We start from the raw sequence: 20,559 nt of genomic DNA, 5'->3' as shown, positions 1-20,559 counted from the left end.
TTTATTTATTTTTTTTTTCTATTTCAGATTTCCTCATAGCAGTGTCCTTTAATGGTAGATTGTCTGCTATGTGCGACGCAACAGACGGTACCGTCATTCATCGTCATCATCATTTGATGAAACGACCTTCACCACTAATTTGACTTCCGCATCAACCCCACGACATCTGTTATCACAATATAGAGGATCCCCACAAATGGGTGTAAGAGCTGTCATGGTGAACAGGTCATTATCATCCCCGACTTTAAGTTTGATACCCCTCCATCCTCTGCGTTCGGCATCATCTCTTCCGCCGTCAACACCACCAACCCCTCATCGTCCTCGAACACGGCAGATGAGTCGGGTTTTGAATATGTTTCTTGTTTTATTGGTAAAATAAATCTGTTAAAAATGAAAACTCTAGGTGTTGTTTTTATTGAAAGAATGAAAAAAATAATGAAAACTTCAATGCATCCTGAACTTGAATTAATGTCTATTACTTTCTACTAGATCTGAGATACCTTATTGTAGTGTCTCTAATGAAAACATTCCCAATTAAACTTTTTTTCAGAATGCACTAAAGTTGATCGAAGGATCAAGAATGATTAAATCAATTTACTGGATGATAGAAACCTCGGGACACGTGCTATTTTAAAAATGACAGACTATGATAGAGACAAAAAATGTATGTTAAGCTTAATGTCTATCATTGACAATTAAGATTTAACAGTGGACATCAGCAAAGTCATATTTTTAATATAAAAAATAAACAACATTGACAGATAGATTGGTTTGGTTTGGTTTATTTTGTTTAACGTCCTATTCACAGCTAAGGTCATTTAAGGACGGCCTCCCGTGTGTGCGACATGAATGCGTGTGGTGAGTGCGTATGTGTGTTTTGGGAGGCTGCGGTATGTTCGTGTTAAGTCTCCTTGTGATAGGCCGGATCTTTTGCCGATTTATAGTGCTACCTCACTGAAGCATACTGCCGAAGACACCCAGCAGCACATCCCACCCGGTCACATTATACTGACAACGGGCGAACCAGTCGTCCCACTCCTAATTTGCTGAGCGCTAAGCAGGAGCAGCAACTACCATTTTTAGAGACTCTGGTATGTCTCGGCCAGGGGACAGAACCCAAAGCCTTCCTCACAGAGGCGAACGCTCAACTAAAGGCCAAAAGTGAGGCATTGTCAAGGGAGACATTAGGAAGAATAAAGTTGTTCACAAAGAAGAGAAAAGATAAGATCCCAAATTTAGTCGCCTCTTACGATCATGCAATGGGGGCAGCAGGTACAATTCTTACGCCCTACCTGCAGGGCAGGATAGAGATCAATCAAATAAATATCAAATATCAATCACCGACATTACAAGCAGATGACAAGAACTAATAACAAACAATATCGTAGTCAAGCTAACAATTAACATTGAGTTGTTATCATCTCGCATAGTAGCCGAAGACTGGTACACAATGAAGGTCAACAGTTTAATTATCAGACCGGAATGCGACACCAGGCGATGTTGTGTGTGCTAAACTTCATTCATAAAACACCGCGGCAGAGTGTAAACAAAACGTTCCCTGCACAACTCATATGTGTAAATTACGTGTACTGAACCATCGATGAAATCACAGAGTTGTGTCCCCCTTGAATAGAGTGTTGACAGAAAACATTTCATATATTTTCAGATGTCTGACAAATTCATTTGCTCGTGGTGTGGACTGAATGACTTCGGATCATATGATGTGTACAGGGAACATGAAAATATGCATTTCAACATAGATTTCATGAATGGCATTCAGAGAGAGTACTTGTGCTCTTTTTGTCCTTGGGGACACTTCATGGATTTTGAAGAATATGGTAACCACGAAGCGGCTCACAATAACATCAGAGCAATCAGTCATACAGAACAGCCTCCACCGAAACGACAGAAAACCTTTCTACCAAAGACACCTCACCAAACTGTATCGTCGACAGAGGGTCCCAATCAAAACCCGATTTTACCAGTCATATACAGTCCCCAGAACGTAAAACTCGTCCTGACTTTTCCTCAAAGTCTGTGGATGCTTCACAGTCAGGAGACGGGGAAACAGAACAAGACACCTTAAACTACGACTTTTTTAAAATAAAAGAACGGACATTTAAAAATAACGTCAAAGATGTACATTATAAGGTAGTATTTACTAACAATAAAAACGGCGGTAAGATATCTACCATGCTAACACAGTTAAGAGAAAATGTTTGATAATGTTATTGAACACGCGACAAATGGGCTTCAAAAATCGGACCTAGGGCGTATCATAATACATCATAGTGCACTAAATAATCCTATTGTAGTATCTCTTCGTACACTTGATGAGCTAAGTGGTCATAGAGGAGGTACAAAAAGTTTTAAATAGTCACGAGGAGCTGTCATTGAATGAAAGTTTCAGTGTGGACGTCGGAACATTGGATCTTCCTAGGGGTGGAAGGGGTAACGTTGTAACGCCTGTGACGGGACCTAACAGTAGTATTAACAAGAGGCCCATGGGCCTTAACAGTCACCTGATTTTTGAAATATTTCAGTAAATTTGAATGAAAGAATGAATTTCAAAACAAATAAAACAAATGATAGTCAAAAATGTGATTTCCCTATAACTATTGTAAAGTTTATCCCCTCCCATGGGGCAAACGCGAGACCCCAGGGCTAGAAATTCACAATTATGGTAAAGCACCTTAAGACCCTTCGATCTGTGAAGAGTATTTAATTCTACCTTAATTGGGTTGTAAGAAGAAGATTTTTGAAATTTCAGTTAAATTGACCCTTTTTGGCCCCGCCCATCAGCCCCTGGGGGTCAGTCAGGGCCAACATGTACATCAAACTGTCATCCCAAGCTGATAACGTTAACGAAGTTAGAATGAATTCCAATAGAAATCCAACAAATAATAGTCAAAAATGTGATTTCCCTATATAAACTATAGTAAAGTTTACCCCCTACCCAGGGGCAAACGTGAGACCCCAGGGTCATGAAATTCACAATTTTGGTAAAGCATCATAAGACTCCTTCATCTATGAAGAGTATTTGATTCTAACATATCTGAGAGTAGAGAAGAAGATTTTTGAAATTTTAGTCAATTTGACCCTTTTTGGCCCCGCCCACCAGCCCCTGGGGGTCAACCAGGGCCAACATGTACATACCATCAAACTGTCATCCTATGCTGATAATTTGAACAAAGTTAGAATAAATTCCAATAGAAATCCAACAAATAATAGTCAAAAATGTGATTTCCCTATATAAACTATACTAAAGTTTACCCCCTACCCAGGGGCAAACGTGAGACCCCAGGGTCATGAAATTCACAATTTTGGTAAAGCACCATAAGACCCCTTCAATTATGAAGAGTATTTGATTCTAACATATCTGGGAGTAGAGAAGAAGATTTTTGAAATTTCAGTCAATTTGACCCTTTTTGGCCCCGCCCACCAGCCCCTGGGGGTCAACCAGGGCCAGCATGTACATACCATCAAAGTGTCATCCCATGCTGATAATTTTAACCAAGTTAGAATGAATTCCAATAGAAATCCAACAAATAATAGTCAAAAATGTGATTTCCCTATATAAACTATAGTAAAGTTTACCCCCTCCCCAGGGGCAAACGTGAGACCCCAGGGTCATGAAATTCACAATTTTGGTAAAGCACCTTAAGACCCTTCCATCTATTAAAAGTATTTGATTCTACCATATCTGAGAGTAGAGAAGAAGATTTTTGAAATTTTAGTCAATTTGACCCTTTTTGGCCCCGCCCCTCAGGCCCCTGGGGGGTGGGGGGTGGGGGGTGGGGACCATATAATTCACAATTTTGGTTCACCCTCAGCCATGGAAGCTTCCTGTAAAATTTCATTGAATTTAGATCAGCAGTTTTTAAGAAGTTGAAAATGTAAATTGTTTACGACGCACGACGCCGGACAAAAGGCGATTGCAATAGGTCAACTGAGACTTCGTCACCTAAAAACAAAAGGTCTATCATTGAAATTACAAACACTGACAATGCGTGTCTGTCAAGAGCCATCATCGTGGCATTTCTAAGCGCAAATCAAGTAAATCAGAAACTATGGTTAGAATTGCAGAGTCATGACGACAAGTCCTTGACCTTAGAACAGTTGATTCTTAAATACAAAAAATGTCCCGATTGGTATTTCAGAAAATTACGAAACCCAAAAACTGGGTCAAATAAATTGCATTGGTTGAATTTTTACCTTCTAGTTGAAACTAGGTTACATGGGGAGAGCAGAATGCTTTCACTCAACGATATAAAGAAATTTGAAGATTTTCTAAATGTAGATGAATATATATATATCTTGTACAATCTCACTTTCATGCCATTTCTAACATTCAGGGATTTTTTGGGGCAGCAAAATTCTGCGAAAATTGTCTCAAGGCGTATCAAAAAAGGCACGAGTGTAAAGTAAGTTGTTTTTTTTGTGAATCAAAGAGTTGTCACGATGACGATTAAAACAGACACGGATTCGTCAGTTGTCGGCAATGTCACATGACTTGTAAATCATTGGCTTGTTTTTACCGTCATCTCGAGAAAAAGACAAGAAAGTGTAGTCCGATACCAGTTTCTAACTGTGATTTGATTTGGAAATGTACTTCTTGTCACAAATGCATTGACACCCTCAAAAGAAAACCTGAACAGCACGTGTGTGGGGAATATAAATGTAAGAGTTGTGACGAGTATGTAGATTCATCTCACTTGTGTTATATCAGGGCTTTGGACCCCCGAAAACCTAGATGTAAATTTGTCTTCTTCGATTTCGAATGTAGCCAGACTGATAAAGTACTGACATGTCAAGACGGTTATTCTTTCACTCGTAACTTAACTTGTGTGACATGCAAAGATGACGCGACTCCGTGTAAAACGTGTTCGCTGTGTACAAATTGTCGTCAGAGTTGGTGCAACAAGAATCAACACACACCAAACTTGGTAGTAGCCCACACTGTGTGTGAATTATGCATCGACGATGACGTCACACCTAAAGCTAAGTGTTTTGCGTGCGGATCTCGATGTGACAAATGTAATTCTTATAACAAGAAAGAAAAATGTTTTGAGAAAAATCCGTGTGAACATTCTTGCGGATTTCGCGAGATAATATTCAAAGGTCAAAATACTGCACAGGATTTTTGCAAGTGGCTCTTTCATGTCAGTCATAAAGACTACACGGTCTTGGCTCATAACATGAAAGGTTATGATGGGTACTTTTTATTAGAATATCTGATAGACAACGCCTTGCGCCCCGAGAATATCATTTATTCGGGTTCTAAGATTATGTCCATGACAGTAGGTAAGGAGCTTAATATCAGAGTTTTGGATTCGCTCAATTTCCTACCCATGAACCTTGCTAATTTACCCGATGCATTTAGCTATCAGAGCTCAAGAAAGTTTATTTCCCTCATTTTTTTAACACCTCAGAAAATCAGGGATATTCAGGTCCTTATCCTGCCGCTAGATACTATGGATGTGACTATATGTGTGAGAATGATAGGGTTCAATTTATGAAATGGTATGAGCAGAGAGTTGATAGCGGAGAGGTATTTGACTTTGAAAAAGAAATCGTAGATTACTGTCGCAGCGATGTGGATATATTGAGAAAAGCTTGCCTCAAGTTTCGAAGCATTTTATTAGACATAACGGGCAGCGCCACACACGGTGACGAGTCAACCTGTGAAGTAGATCCCTTCAATGAAATAACCATCGCAGGGGTTTGCTCAAAGGTCTACAGGACCAAGTTTTTAAAAGAGAACTGGGAAGTTAAGTTAGATGGTGACGACAAATTGACCGACTGGCTACCGGCCCAGAAACAAGGCGGGAAATTAAAAGTATGTCTTAATGGCACTTGGATGAATGAGAAAACGACGACAAATTGACCGACTGGCTACCGGCCCAGAAACAAGGCGGGAAATTAAAAGTATGTCTTAATGGCACTTGGATGAATGAGAAAACTTTACATGACAAACATTATACGATTAATGAAAGTCGATTTTTGAGTTCTCCGCTGGCACAAGTTCCGTCTAGTGGGTATACCCGACGTGATAATTTCTCAAAAGCTTCCATAAAATGGCTGGAATTGATCATGCAAAGAAGCAAGAGAAACGGTAGTCCCGTTCACATAAGACATGCCCTAAACGGGGGGAGGGGGGGGGGGATACGTATTCCCGGTTCTGGTTATAGAGCTGATGGGTACGCCGGCCCTTCAACAGGTGATAATATGGCACAGCGTGGCGGAACTGTGTACGAATTTCTGGGTTGTTTTTGGTACGGTTGTAGTAAATGCTTTCCTCTCAATAGGAATATGGTGAAGCTTCAACGTACCAAACAATCCATGAACGAGTTATTTGCTCTCACAAAAAAGAAAGAAAACTATATAAGAACTTTAGGTATAAATTATCATAGCATATGGGAACACGAGTTTGAGGAATTACTGAACACTTGTCAGGATGCCAAGGTTGTATGTGACAGTCTCGATATCAAGGAGAGACTAGATCCCAGAGACTCTTTCTTTGGGGGTAGAACTAACACCACAAAGCTACATAATAAAGTAAAAGACGATGAAAAAGTGCACTACGTCGATTTCACTTCCTTGTACATCAATAAATACGAAAAGTATCCAATCAAACATCCCATCATTATTACACAGGGTTTTAAGGATATTTCAGAATATTTTGGCATTGCAAAAGTCACAATTTTACCGCCAAAGGGCCTTTATCACCCCGTCTTACCTCAAAAGTTAAACGGGAAGCTTACATTTGCTCTCTGTCGTACGTGTGCAGAACGATGCTCTCAGAAACCGTATCAGTGCCCCGACAGTGATTGGGCGATGACTGGCACATGGTGTACACCCGAAATCAACAAGGCGGTGGAGAAAGGTTACAAGGTTATAGAAATCTTTGAAGTGTACCATTTTGATGAAAGTAGTCAATATGATCCTTCCACAGAGGAAGGAGGTCTTTTCGGGGAATACATTAATGTATTTCTTAAAATCAAGCAGGAGTCTAGCGATTGGCCCGCCTGGGTTCAGTCGGAAGAAGACGCTGCCCAGTATATAGAGCAGTACTTCAAAAGAGAAGGTATTCGTCTCAATCCAGACAATATTAGAAAAAACAAGGCCCTGAGATCTCTCGCAAAGTTACTTCTGAATTCTTTTTGGGGAAAGTTTGGTCAACGATTAAACATGCCACAGACTACATATTTTCATGAGTATGAGGCCGACAAGTTTTTTCAATGCTTGTCCGATAGAACAAAAATCATAAAAGATTTTCACATCGTAACCGATGATACCATCCAAGTGACTTGGGAGAATGATGAGCACTTCATACTTGAAAACGATCAAACCAATATATTCGTGGCTAGCATGACAACATGCTGGGCTAGACTTAAATTATATGGTATCCTAGAAATGCTGGGTAATCGCGTGTTGTACTACGACACAGATTCCGTAATATATGTCAGTGGGCAAAGTGACCTTAACCCTGACCTGGGGGATTATCTTGGCGAACTGACTAGTGAACTTGACCCAGACGACCACATCACACACTTTGTATCCGGGGGTCCAAAGCAGTACTCGTACATTACATATAAAGGGTATAGTGTTTGCAAAATAAGAGGCTTTACGCTGAATTATACCAATGCAAAAATGCTCAATTTTGAAAGCATGTTGGGTTTAATTGAAGCACCGCGTGAAGAAGTCGGCAGCATTAGTGTAACAAACCCCCACAAAATAACCAGACAAAAAAGAAAAAGAAAAATACATTCTGTTGAAGAAAAAAAATATAAAATTGTATATACCAAACGTTGTATTCAGTGGGATACATTTGACACCTTACCGTATGGGTATTGAAAAAATGTCCATATATATCATGAAATGGTTTTTTTTCACTCATGTCAGTTTTTTTTTTTTTTTTGTACCACCCTAACTTTTTCTGTTCATGGAGCGATAGCGATTCTGTGATAACAAAACGTTTAGATTTTTGATTCGGTAGAATTAATAATCAAACGCCTCTATAACACGCGTGTAACGTATTTTAAATTAACCTTCTTTATTCTATAGTAACATCGTTTCAAATATCATACAACTTTTCATCTAATGGTTTTTTATTCAAGCTGTTTAATATTTTGCTCACGTAACAATTATTGTACAATTCTACGAAAAGAAATGTGTTAATGTCTCGTTTTTGTTACAGAAAAGAAAACATTTTCGATTCGTGAACAAAAATCCAATCACTTGTAAGTGTAATGAATCATTTTTTAAACAAACCTTCTTTATTTCATATAAGTATCGTATCAAAATTAATACTACTGTACATGTCATGATGCGATTTTTCGTCACAGGGTTTTTAATTTTTCGTTCGTGTAACGTTTTTTATGCAACACAACGTAATGTTTTTAGTTCATGGACACATTTTTGTACGTTTTCGTAACAGTAAAACCAGTAAATCCAGTAATTCCCATGTGTGTATGATTTCTATGACAATGGCCTGTTACCATATTCTCCTTGTATTTTTTGTTGGAGAGTATAAATATATACTAAGTCAATATATGAAACTTTAAAAGATAAAAAGACATACCTTTGTACATATTTTATTTTCATTGTATATACAATTGTGATAATATTAAATTTAATCCATTTAATGCCTGTCTTTTTAGTTTTCTTTGACACATGTTCTCCAGGTGGTGGTCCTTTCGTACGTTTTTTGACTATATAACCGTTACCACGTTGAATGGGAGAGATGTCGGCCGACAGGAGTGATTTACGATCAGTATTACTGATAAACGAAATGGGTGTGTGTATCTCCTTCATCCCAGCGTAAAACTCTTTATATCCACGTGGCCTGTGTGCTGTGCGGACAGTCACGGCGTCTCTAATGAGGTCCATTATGTGTGAACCTTCTATTATGTCTCCTTTATATATCAATTCACCTGCTTGGTTGAATTTTAAATCAGTGTTACCGTGTCTTGCCAGGAAATCTAGTAAACCTTCTGCTTTTTTCTGAAATTTGTTTGGAATAACGAACTTCAAAATGTTCACAAACGAATGCGTCGGTGGATAGTCCTGTGTACTCGATTTCATCGAGGGGTTTTCCTGTTGATTCGTGACAGTATTGTTAGGTGCACTGGCTCCATTATTCACCTGAGAGGTCACCATCATCTCGTATTTCATCTTGGGAATCAGAATGAGTTCCTGGGCCATCGTACTCCTTAAGTGCCTGTAGAGCAGGTTTGAACAATAAGGGTAATAAACCGTGACGCCTTAGAAGTGTTGATTTTTTACGACTACGTCCTACACGCCTGCTAATCAGTGAGCGAATAAGTCTTGAAAGGTTTCAGTTTCTTTATGTAAACACCGGGCAGGTCAAACGAGTCTCTGTACACATTCAGGGCTACTTCACACAATGCATGTGACTGATCATTTGTGATGGTCTGAATCAAGACCTTTCTCTGTTTAACGCCTGCCTCGTACAATAGTTGTAGATAACAAGCGTGTGCTCTCATTGAACAACTCATTTTGACTGACAGATTTAATTGATATGATTGATATTTATCCTTTTGGTAAATAAACGATGGTATCTTGATTGGGTAGTATGCGTGTGCGCAGTCTGTATTTATTATCGGATGAAGGGTGTAGATCGACTAATAAATAGCTATACGGCGAAAGACTCATTGCCTTTTCGTAAGCCTGTTTAAAGTAATTGCTTTTCCTGGGAAACACCTGGGTTCCAAATGTAACAATTTGACGAGCATCTCTGATGTTTCTAAATAGTAGGACATATTGACAATTTAGTGATATGGTTTTGAAAATATTACCGCGTAAAAACAAATTCTGAGATAGGAATAAGATTGAAATTCGTTTATGATGTGCTGATATGCAGAAAAGATTGACAGTTTCAGAATTTGAAGCCACTTCATTCATCATGTCGTCCAAAACGAGAACGGTGTGACCGTTTCCCTGACTCCATTCATGTATTTCTTCTCTGGACGGCAGACCCTGGTGTAAAATTAGACCTGGTATATCCTTTTCCATCTGTTCTAGTAATGACTGATATTCTCCGTATGCAAACACTATTTTGGTAGGGTTTTCTTCAAACATGCCAGAAACCTGTTTTAAAATATCGAAGGTCAGAGTAGTCTTGCCGGACATCGTGGCGCCCGCAATCAATATTGTCGTTGGTGATTTAAAGGGTAATAGAGATCTCGTTTCCCACCACGATGACATGATGTATCCTTCTCAAAAGTCGGACTTTAAATGAGTAATCGTCACATATTTAGCACACTATATAGACAAGATACACACGTATTTTTTTATTATTATTTTACTACACACTACTTTATTTACACACATTTGAAATTATGGGTTACATATTCATATACATATTTGTCTGGTGAAATACATTGTCTCATTATATGTACAATATCGGACATAGACACATTTCTACATTTCATGAAGATATAAAACAAAACATGATATCCACAGGTAATTGCTCCTTTTCTTTGAACTCTCACGTTATTGTTTAAACAGGAAGTTGAGGTTTTCTTTATGAAATTGTCGAAATGTTCGCTGTAATGTCTTGGCAGTTTTCCTAAGCTGTCATAGAATTCCGTATGCTTGGGACTCTGAAGCCAGAACACTACCCAGTGTGTTCCTGGCAGATGTGGGGGATCTGTGTTACATACGATGATCGACGGATACGTTACGCTACGAGGTAAAGTGTCACTAGAATAAACACCATGATTGACGGAAAGTTTCATTTCCTTCATGGCACACTTTAGTTGTTCCGTGTTCATACTTGTGTATATTTGATGTCTCTGGACTGGTCGATATCTATGAGAGCTGGAAATTCTGCATAAGCTACACAATTTAGGGTTTCCGTGGTGTTACTCGCAAACTTCACCTCGAGTCTGACACTTCCCTGTCTGACCAGGTTTATATATTCCTCTCCAAGTCCACAGGGTGTGAGAGTAAACCCATAAACCGTAAATCCTTGATTAAAGTTTTCTCTAGTAATCGTGAGTCCCGAATCATCGTTCCATTTCTCGGCTACTTCAAAAAGGTTGACAAATAGTGTGACGTAATTTCTGTTGTCTCCTACGTCCATTTTAATGGGGCGAGCAGGTATGCTTTCTCCGTTAACGTACAGACCGATTTCTTGCGCAAGGTTCAAGAACTTGAACGGATTTTTAGTGTAATCTCCGTTCACTGCCGTCTGTTTGACAAAAGCGAAATACACTTTTGTAGGTAAATTGTTGGACCAGACGTTCTGCCAGATGAACGTACCCATCCCTGCGGAGATCGTGTTCATCTTTACTTCAGTTCTCGTCAGAGGGTACTTTGCCGTGACCTCCTTGAGTATTGCGGCATGATTGATGAGAACGCCACTATCAACCCTGACCATGCAAGCTTTGAATGCCACGTCGAGTATTTCAAACTTGTATGCTGGACTGTCCTCACCACTCATTATCACAAACGGAGCTCTGTTACGAAATAGTTTCAGGTGTAAGTCGACTCCATTCACGAGGTACTTGTCCAACCTAAATATGTCTTCATATAAGGGTCCCTCCATTTCAAATACCCGACGTTTCTGTGTATAATCGTATCTGTATATCAAACCAACGTTTGATCCTGTAGCAGCATCGGGATCGTCCATGTCGTAGCCGTCCTGATAATACAGTTGAGATTGAAGTTGGGACTGTGTCACGTCCTCTCCACTGGATAACAGGACCTTAAGATAGGCCTTCCATGGGTAATTATTGGTGTTGAGCGACACCAATTTTCCATTCATATATGTATCCACTTGAGACCATATGCTCTGTAATGGTAAATTGACAATGCCTGTTTTTTCCTGCGATGCGAGGGCAGTGCCGTCAGTCTTTAATATTCTCCCTTTAACGTAAAGTCTCCATCTCCGCAAGTCCATGTACTCGCTTCCCTGTCCTGGTACAGGTATTTCGATTGGTGCATCTTCTGTACTAAGCGATGACACGGGTCTGCATTCAGAACAAGAGATCCCAGAGGGATCTTGGCGCCCACCATTGAATGTTCTTCATAGGTTCCATGTCAGATTGATCTTTTCTCTACTTTTCTCTTCTTCTAAGTCTTACTAATCTGTGTAAATTCAGAAGAAACCTCTAGTACTTTTCAAACAAGGGAAACCTATATACAAAATTTAAGATTTAGGCACCATGGGGAACCTATATATGGAATTTGAGAAAGATTCCTTCATTACTTTCTGAGAAATAGCGATAACAAACTTCAATTGTCAAAATCCAAGATGGCTGCCTGTCGGCCATGTTATTTTCCGATTGGTCTCAAAATGCAAGATGCATAACAAGGCACATGGGGGAACCTACATATGAAATTTCAGGAAGATCCCTTCATTAGTTTCTTAGAAATAGCGATAACCAGTTTCAATTTTTGAAATCCAAGATGGTTGCCTGTCGGCCATGTTGTTTCCTGATTAGTCTCAAAATACAATATGCATAACTAGGCACCAAGGGGAACCTACATATGAAATTTCAGGAAGATCCCTTCAGTGCTTTCTGAGAATTAGCGATAACAAACTTCAATTGTCAAAATCCAAGATGGCTGCCTGACGGCCATGTTGTTTTCTGATTGGTCTCAAAATGCAATATGCATAACTAGGCGCCAAGGGGAACCTACATATGACATTGGAGAAAGATCCCTTCAGTACTTTCTCAGAAATAGCGATAACAAACTTCAATGGTCAAAATCCAAGATGGCTGCCTGTCGGCCATGTTGTTTTCCGATCGGTCCCAAAATGCAATATGCATAACTAGGCACCAAGGGAAACCCACGTATGAAATTTGAGAAATATCCCTTCAGTACTTTCTCAGAAATAGCGATAACAAACTTCAATGGTCAAAATCCAAGATGGCTGCCTGTCGGCCATGTTGTTTTCTGATTGGTCCTAAAATGCAATATGCATAACTAAGCACCAAGGGGAACCTACATATGAAATTTGAGAAAGATCCCTTCAGTACTTTCTCAGAAATAGCAATAACAAACTTCAATGGTCAAAATCCAAGATGGCTGCCTGTCGGCCATGTTGTCTTCCGATCGGTCCCAAAATGCAATATGCATAACTAGGCACCAAGGGGAACCTACAGATGAAATTTGAGACATATCCCTTCAGTACTTTCTCAGAAATAGCGATAACAAACTTCAATGGTCAAAATACAAGATGGCTGCCTGTCGGCCATGTTGTTTTCCGATTGGTCCTAAAATGCAATATGCATAACTAAGCACCAAGGGGAACCTACATATGAAATTTGAGAAAGATCCCTTCAGTACTTTCTCAGAAATAGCGATAACAAACTTCAATGGTCAAAATCCAAGATGGCTGCCTGTCGGCCATGTTGTTTTCCGATCGGTCCCAAAATGCAATATGCATAACTAGGCACCAAGGGGAACCTACAGATGAAATTTGAGAAAGATCCCTTCAGTACTTTCTGAGGATTAGCGATAACAAGAATTGTTTACGGACGGACGGACGGACGGACGGACGGAGGGAGGGACGGACGGACGGACGGACCACGGACCACGGACGCAGGGCGATTTGAATAGCCCACCATCTGATGATGGTGGGCTAAAAATATATCTTTTCTACGGCAACTTGATTAGGTGGAACCGTGAAAAGAGACAGCTCGGCAGGTTGTGCAATGTCTTTAAGCTTATCACTCAGGAAAGCCATGTTGTTGTGAGGGTTTGTTGAAAATTGTTCGTCCTTCCTGCACGGTTTTTGCTCCCCCTCTTCCTTATCATCAAGTTATATCCGTTCCATGTTTCGAATAGAGTTATTGATGTGACCAGTTATACGTTGTAAATAATTCCACTGTCGAACGTTCAAAGCAATACCCCTAATGGATGCTTTACCGCTGATGAATTGTCTAAAATCAATTATTACACGTCTTTGGTACTGACACACAGACATATAATAGCCGTCTGGTAACTTGTACTGACGGATGTAACTACACAGCGTGGCATTAACTATAGGTGGTATAGAAACTTCACAGTTCGTGGTATTTGTTACGATGTTTATACAGTCGGACTCGTTTGCTTTTCCATGTTCTCCTGCCAAACTTCCGGTAACTACCAGTGACGTCGTTGTCAGGGTAACCAAAGCAAATACTCCAACCCATTTGATGACTTTTATGTGTAGATTGCACTTGATGATGTGTTCATACTTGTGTCTGGTAATAAACCGTCGTCAAACGAATTGGTTCTGGAGATCATTACTCTTCTTCCTGTCTTCTCTGAATGAAGATAAACCGACTATCAAATAATATTTGTATGACTCTACAATCAATCCTATTGGTCAAAAAGTTATCTACTGTCCTAAGTAAACAGTTGTATGGTTGAGAGATTGCATTACTCACTTCTATACCGATTGCAAATCGGTCTTTTTTATCCACGAATTGAATTTTTTGGGCCAGTGTAACCAGGACACCAGAACTTCCGGTCCACTCTTTGACTTCCTTTCCTGTAATATCTTGTCAATTTTCCATACGGTTTCTTCTCCTTTCGTTACTTTCTGGAGTTCCTCTTGATAAAAAGTTCCAGATACCGGTTCGTCCATGAAATCCTTGACTTTATAGATAGGTAAATCTTGTCTTTTAAATCTACCTGACACTTTAAACACTTCTCCCGTCCATTTTTGCTGGTATTTTCGCAAAAACGTGTGTTTTAAATGGGTTATCCTCACATGGTCATTTATTCGAAGTTTGTAGATAGCTTTTTTTCTCTTTCTTTTCGATTTCGTTTTTTTTTCTTTTGGTATTTCAGGCTTCAATTTCGTCTTCGTTCTCACTAAGTAAGCGTTTAACCTGATTTCGTCTTCGTTTTTTTTATTTACTTCTGCAGGGGTTATACCGCAAAGGGGTATAGACGGCGTGTTGTTGATACTATCGGTTATGTCTTGTAACCGATCGATGTATCTGTAAGAGTTATTAAATGTAAACATTCTAAACATCCTACTCTTCAAGTCTTTAATCCGCCTTTCAGCGTAATTGGCTTTAGTCGCTGTGTTTTCTGTGAAAATTACGCGCACATTTATTAATAGACCTGATAATCCTGAACAAGGACCGTTTTGAAAGCTTTGTCAAATCTTGCCAGTGAAGGTTGTCTCCCCTTAGCAAAAACGGTCTTCAAACCATTTACCATTTCTTCTGCCGTCTTTCGTTTTAATGGCACCGTGAACAAGAATCGTGAAAAAGATGTCTTGTAGGACTAAAATGTGATGAATACCGTCATTGTGTTTTGATAGGTTGCTGACATCCATTAAGTCACCGTCCCATTGACTGTCCAGTCCATTCACTATAACACGACTCTTTTTAAATTTTCCTTTTACATGTCTTTAAAAAGTGTATGCATCTTGTCCAGATAAAAACTCTCTGATACGTGTCAGACCGATCTTAAACTTCCCATCTTTTTTAACGACCTGATATAATTTGTATGGACCGCTAAATGACCCTGCATGTTTTGGGTCAGACCAAATACTCTCCAAGTACTGTTGCTCCTCTGCTGTCAACATTGTAAAATGATTGATTGCTAATAACAAATCTACTTATAGTAAAAAAACATGAATTGGACAAGAGGGTATCCACCATGAGCATTTACAATTAAGCATTAGCTACAAATGTACAAAAACAATGTCACTTTCATTCACATTATGAATTTGATATCTATTAAAAATACTGTTCATTCCTCCACATTCGTTCCATCAAAACATAGTTCCATTAGGATTACAATTGCTGCATTGGAGCATCCCCATTTGATTCTGATGGTCGTCTGCCAATTCACAGAATCTAACGTTATCAAGTTCGGCTCCTATTAAATCTTTTAAAACGAGCATACTGTCCTTGACTTTCTCCCACTGTCGAAATGTCAATGTTATTCCCTTGCGAGTGGATTTGATGCTTTCTTCATTTTCTGGTAGAAACCATCGTCTGATATTTACGACTGGGTATCCCTGTTTTACACTGACGAATTGGCTCCAAGGTGAAGGTGCAAATCTGTGTCCCTGTTGTCGTCGTACCCCTTGATGGCATCATCCACGGCGTCGGCATACCAGGTCATAAGTTTCATCCATTTCTCTAAGTCTAGGGCAATTCCCTTTTTAGTAGGATACGTGGAGTTATTCTGTCCTTTCTCATAGACTCTAATATGAACCCAATGCCTGCCTTGGAAATGATTGGCAACAACATAATGGCTGTTTCCAATATCTAACTGACAAATGTTCTTTCCGGACACTCTGCCACTCGATTCTGCCTGTTTGACGGAGAGGTCATTGTTATGGTGCGTCTTGTCCACCATTCTAGGACTCTCTTTATCTATCTTGACTTTTTTGACAGGAGATTCGGCGATGAACAGCACTTCTGCATCTGCATCGAAACTTTCTCTGGCATTTTCGTCGATGAACAATTTCTTTCTCAACGTTTTAGCTGCTTCTGTATCAAGTATTCTGCGTCGTGGGTTATGCCTTTTCTTCAACAACGATGCAGGCACTAGAACTGGTGAAGATTGAGTTCCGGACATTTTTTTTCTCACTTCTACGGAAGCTGGTAGTAGATTTCGTAGAGCCTGTTGAGCCTTCAGTGATCTTCTGACAAACTAATGTCTTGTATGCTGTTTTGGAGAGTTTATATAGGCACAAAGTGACGTAGGAGTTTTTTTCTGTACATTTCCACGGAAAATTCTACAAGTTGTTTTGATCTCTGGTATCTATTTAAGTCAAGACGAGATTTTAGACTTTGAAGGTATGACTGAAGATGTGGTGTGTGGCTTTTTTTTTTATTAACTTCTGATATAATACATATGGGCATGGTAACATAATGAGATGATTGGTCAATGGTTTTTACATTTAAAATTTTCCAAACACGTTCTATTTTATCACAGGTATATGTTTCTCACGTGATCCACACAGCAACGGGGTGCTCCCCCACTGACCGCATTCCTGGACTTTTTATGCTGAGTATACTCCTGATAGATGTTCTATATTTATAACACTATGCTGGTCACTTGGGTTTTTTCCCCAGTGACCTTATTCTATTTTTATCATACCCTTAATTTTTCACACGCTATTTCTGTCCCAGTGACCACATTCTCGGTCAATGACCTCGAACACCTGTGCGTCCCCACCAACAAAAATACCATACCCCTATTCTAATCGATAACAATAGACATTTAAATCAATCACAATAGATTCCCTTTGATCTATTGTCTTCAACAATAGCCTATAGAAATCAAACAATAGACCCATTGTTCTATAAACAATAGATCTATTGTATTTCTATTCATTAGCTCGTTACGTACATACTCACTACTGCTATATCGGTCTTTACTGATTGTATAAGGGTCAACCTTATCAATGATACTTAATTTCGCAGAATATCTAGCTTTAGAAATGCTGTCCAGCGATTCAAAGTACGGAGGTTTGGTTTGGTTTATTTTGTTTAACGTCCTATTAACAGCTAAGGTCATTTAAAGACGGCCTCCCGTGCGTGCGACATGTATGCGTGTGGTGAGTGCGTATGTGTGTTTTGGGAGGCTGCGGTATGTTCGTGTTAAGTCTCCTTGTGATAGGCCAGAACTTTTGCCGATTTATAGTGCTACCTCACTGAAGCATACTGCCGAAGACACCCAGCAGCACACCCCACCCGGTCACATTATACTGACAACGGGCGAACCAGTCTTCCCACTCCAAATATGCTGAGCGCTAAGCAGGAGCAGCAACTACCATTTTTAAAGACTCTGGTATGTCTCGGCTAGGGGACAGAGTCCAAAGCCTTCCTCACAGGGGCGAACGCTCAACTAAAGGCCAAAAGTGAGGCATTGTCAAGGGAGACATTAAGAAGAAGGGGGGGGGGGGGGGGTGTAATGTTACTAATGTATACATTTCGCTCCTTGACGGTACTGGTGTCTCGGGTGCCATCCGCTCTTGGTTGCCCCCTGGCGGATTGTATGAGAACGAGAATAAATACAGAAGCGAAGACACATGTTCTTGTGATTACTTAATTAAATCTGGAAAAGTTGGATCAAAATCTGCATAAAAACTACAATACCAATCCCTCTGATCAATCGTTTCGCCACAATAAGTTTAACCGCTACGACGTTTCGTCTCCAAATATTAACATGTAAACGGGTTTTTGAGACGACATTCCAGTAAATTCTTATTATTTTGTCGCATCATGACTCCTACGATATATAATATGAGTGAAATGTTAACTTGCTAACACTCAAATAATTATGTCGTTTTTCTACAGCGGAATACCACGGCCGTTCATATCAAAGAAGCGTCAGACAACTCGTCCCAAAAGAATGATACCATTTCGCCAGACATTTGGGGGACAAAACGAAATATACATCCGGCATATTTACCCAGTGTCCTAGGCTCGGTTATAACCGGAACAAGGACGTTAAGCCCCATCAATCAATCAATCAGATATTTACCCAAAAGTGACCAATCTAATTAAAATCTAGATGGTCCTTATCACTACGTTACATGTTTTTTACGTTACACAAAATTTGCAACATGCATGGATGGTATGATAGATATAAACTCTCACGAAATTTACGTTGACATTCGACAATTTTTCAAAAACTAAAACCCGTGAAATTGATGTAGGGTGAGTTCACCATGCATCGGACACCTCTCTCGGAAGTTGCGCGTTCGTTCCTTCGCTGGTACGTTATACCCCATTCCAATACAACACAATAAAGGTGAATGTGTTCCGAATGACTTTTCTACTACATAGAAGCCGAATGAGACAAGAGTGTGTACGAAAGACGTCTTATTTCTAATATACGCTAGGTATACCATGGATCGGATGGTCTCATACCATACATCGGACAGTCCGATACCATACACCGGACACACGATTATTTCTTTGAATATATTCAATTTAACACCTCAACAATGGTATTATAACACACTAAAATATTTATGCTCAGCTGCTTGTTTTACCACACTGCGCTTTCAGTCAAACTGCAAGCTTGTCCAATAGCCACAAAGAACAGAAACACTTTGATAGATTGAAATGGCCGTTTATTAAAACGACATGAAATATTTAATTACATAACCTTATGTAATGAAAATTAACATTACATAACACGGTTTATCCTAATCAGGATAACTTTCTATATATGACTATTGTAGGTGAGGGGGAAAATCAGCCCAAACCTAAACATTGTACAAAACTTAACATGCAACACCTCAAGTGTGCTGCGAGCGGGCTGCCCCAACCTCTCCCCTTTCTAGGGAAGAGGGAGGTAGGATTTATCCGTGCTCTAGGCCAGCTGGTAAGTGTTTACTCACTCAATTATAACCGAATACCACTTGAGGTGTGTATGGACATGTACATACTAAATTGAATAAAGCAGTAAATGCAATATAGAAAAACATTAAAATTAAAAATAAGTTTGAAAAACAATCTTAAAATGAACAAACTCCTACCAAGATTGCCTAACCAAATGAAACAGATATCCTCATAATTCTACAATATATACATGAATGAAATCTACAAAGATTTTGCAACAGTAAAAAGAATCAATGATTGAAATCTTACAAAGATTTCTCAACAAGTAAATAAAATGAACACGTCTTACAGGATTACTAAAAGTAAATTGTCAACTGTAAGAAAAGAGAATGCAAAGGCCAAACAACCATAGCGGTGATGGGGTAGGAGGTGGGAATGCAAATAAAACACATTTACCTTTGGCCTTTGACTCCCTTTTCTGGCTGACGCTAAAGTGACGTCTCAAAAGCTGTACTGCGCAGTCTCGCAATGATCACGTGATGCCTGACTGCGCAGTCTTACTCTGGTCATGTGATGTCAAATTACCATATAAGGTTAATATACATAATATACAACAATCACAAGCACTCAACATAATGCAATTAAATATTAATATTTAATTGTTTATTTATGCTCAGCTGCTTGTTTTACCACACTGCGCTTTCAGTCAAACTGCAAGCTTGTCCAATAGTCACAAAGAACAGAAACACTTTGATAGATTGAAATGGCCGTTTATTAAAACATGAAATATTTAATTACATAACCTTATGTAATGAAAATTAACATTACATAACACGGTTTATCCTAATCAGGATAACTTTCTATATATGACTATTGTAGGTGAGGGGGAAAATCAGCCACCATGCAGTGTCATGTCAGTGACATTACAAATGCATCCCCCACCCGAAGCAGTCTGACTGAAAACTGATTAACACAGGAATAACTTTGTAATACAATTATTTACATACATATATAACTTTAACTACATGAGAAGGGCAGAGCTGAAGCATCCCAAATTCCCTTCAAGAAATGCACATTGTTCAAAATTGTGTCTCATGAACTGAACAGTTTCGTATGAATGGCATAAGCCATCCCAAATATCATTGCTTACACTGAAGTGTCACTAGTAAGCTTACTATATGCGGTTATTCCAAATACGTCCATTGGCTCCTAAGGGCAGAAGTGCATCACCCCATGCCCATATGATTGTACGTATACACGATAAGTCCAACGA

General features: G+C 39.4%; 2 protein-coding genes across 2 annotated transcripts; one reads left to right on the top strand and one right to left on the bottom strand.

The window, feature by feature from the left end:
• Positions 1 to 6,228: 6,228 nt before the first annotated feature.
• Positions 6,229 to 8,225, top strand: LOC117321450. The gene is made up of 2 exons (XM_033875866.1): positions 6,229 to 7,601; positions 8,201 to 8,225. The coding sequence occupies exons 1-2, from the start codon at positions 6,229 to 6,231 to the stop codon at positions 8,223 to 8,225; spliced, it is 1,398 nt and encodes a 465-aa protein (XP_033731757.1).
• A 2,570-nt stretch (positions 8,226 to 10,795) lies between these two features.
• Positions 10,796 to 11,929, bottom strand: LOC117321448 (uncharacterized protein F54H12.2-like). The gene has a single exon (XM_033875865.1). The coding sequence runs from the start codon at positions 11,927 to 11,929 to the stop codon at positions 10,796 to 10,798; it is 1,134 nt and encodes a 377-aa protein (XP_033731756.1).
• Between the last annotated feature and the right edge of the window lie 8,630 nt (positions 11,930 to 20,559).

Source organism: Pecten maximus, unplaced genomic scaffold, assembly GCF_902652985.1.
Source record: "Pecten maximus unplaced genomic scaffold, xPecMax1.1, whole genome shotgun sequence".
Taxonomy (NCBI): Eukaryota; Metazoa; Mollusca; class Bivalvia; order Pectinida; family Pectinidae; genus Pecten; species Pecten maximus.
Note: the sequence above shows the minus strand (reverse complement) of the source record. Positions and strands in the feature narration are given on the sequence as shown.

What these genes read in the sequence shown, in the direction of transcription:
- LOC117321450 (XM_033875866.1), top strand. Translation starts at nt 6,229, where the DNA reads ATGGCACAGCGTGGCGGAACTGTGTACGAATTTCTGGGTTGTTTTTGG. An exon ending in TCGTACATTACATATAAAGG is followed by an intron (nt 7,602 to 8,200) that starts GTATAGTGTTTG and finishes TTTTTGTTACAG; the next exon opens with AAAAGAAAACATTTTCGATT.
- LOC117321448 (XM_033875865.1), bottom strand. Translation starts at nt 11,929, where the DNA reads ATGGACTTGCGGAGATGGAGACTTTACGTTAAAGGGAGAATATTAAAG.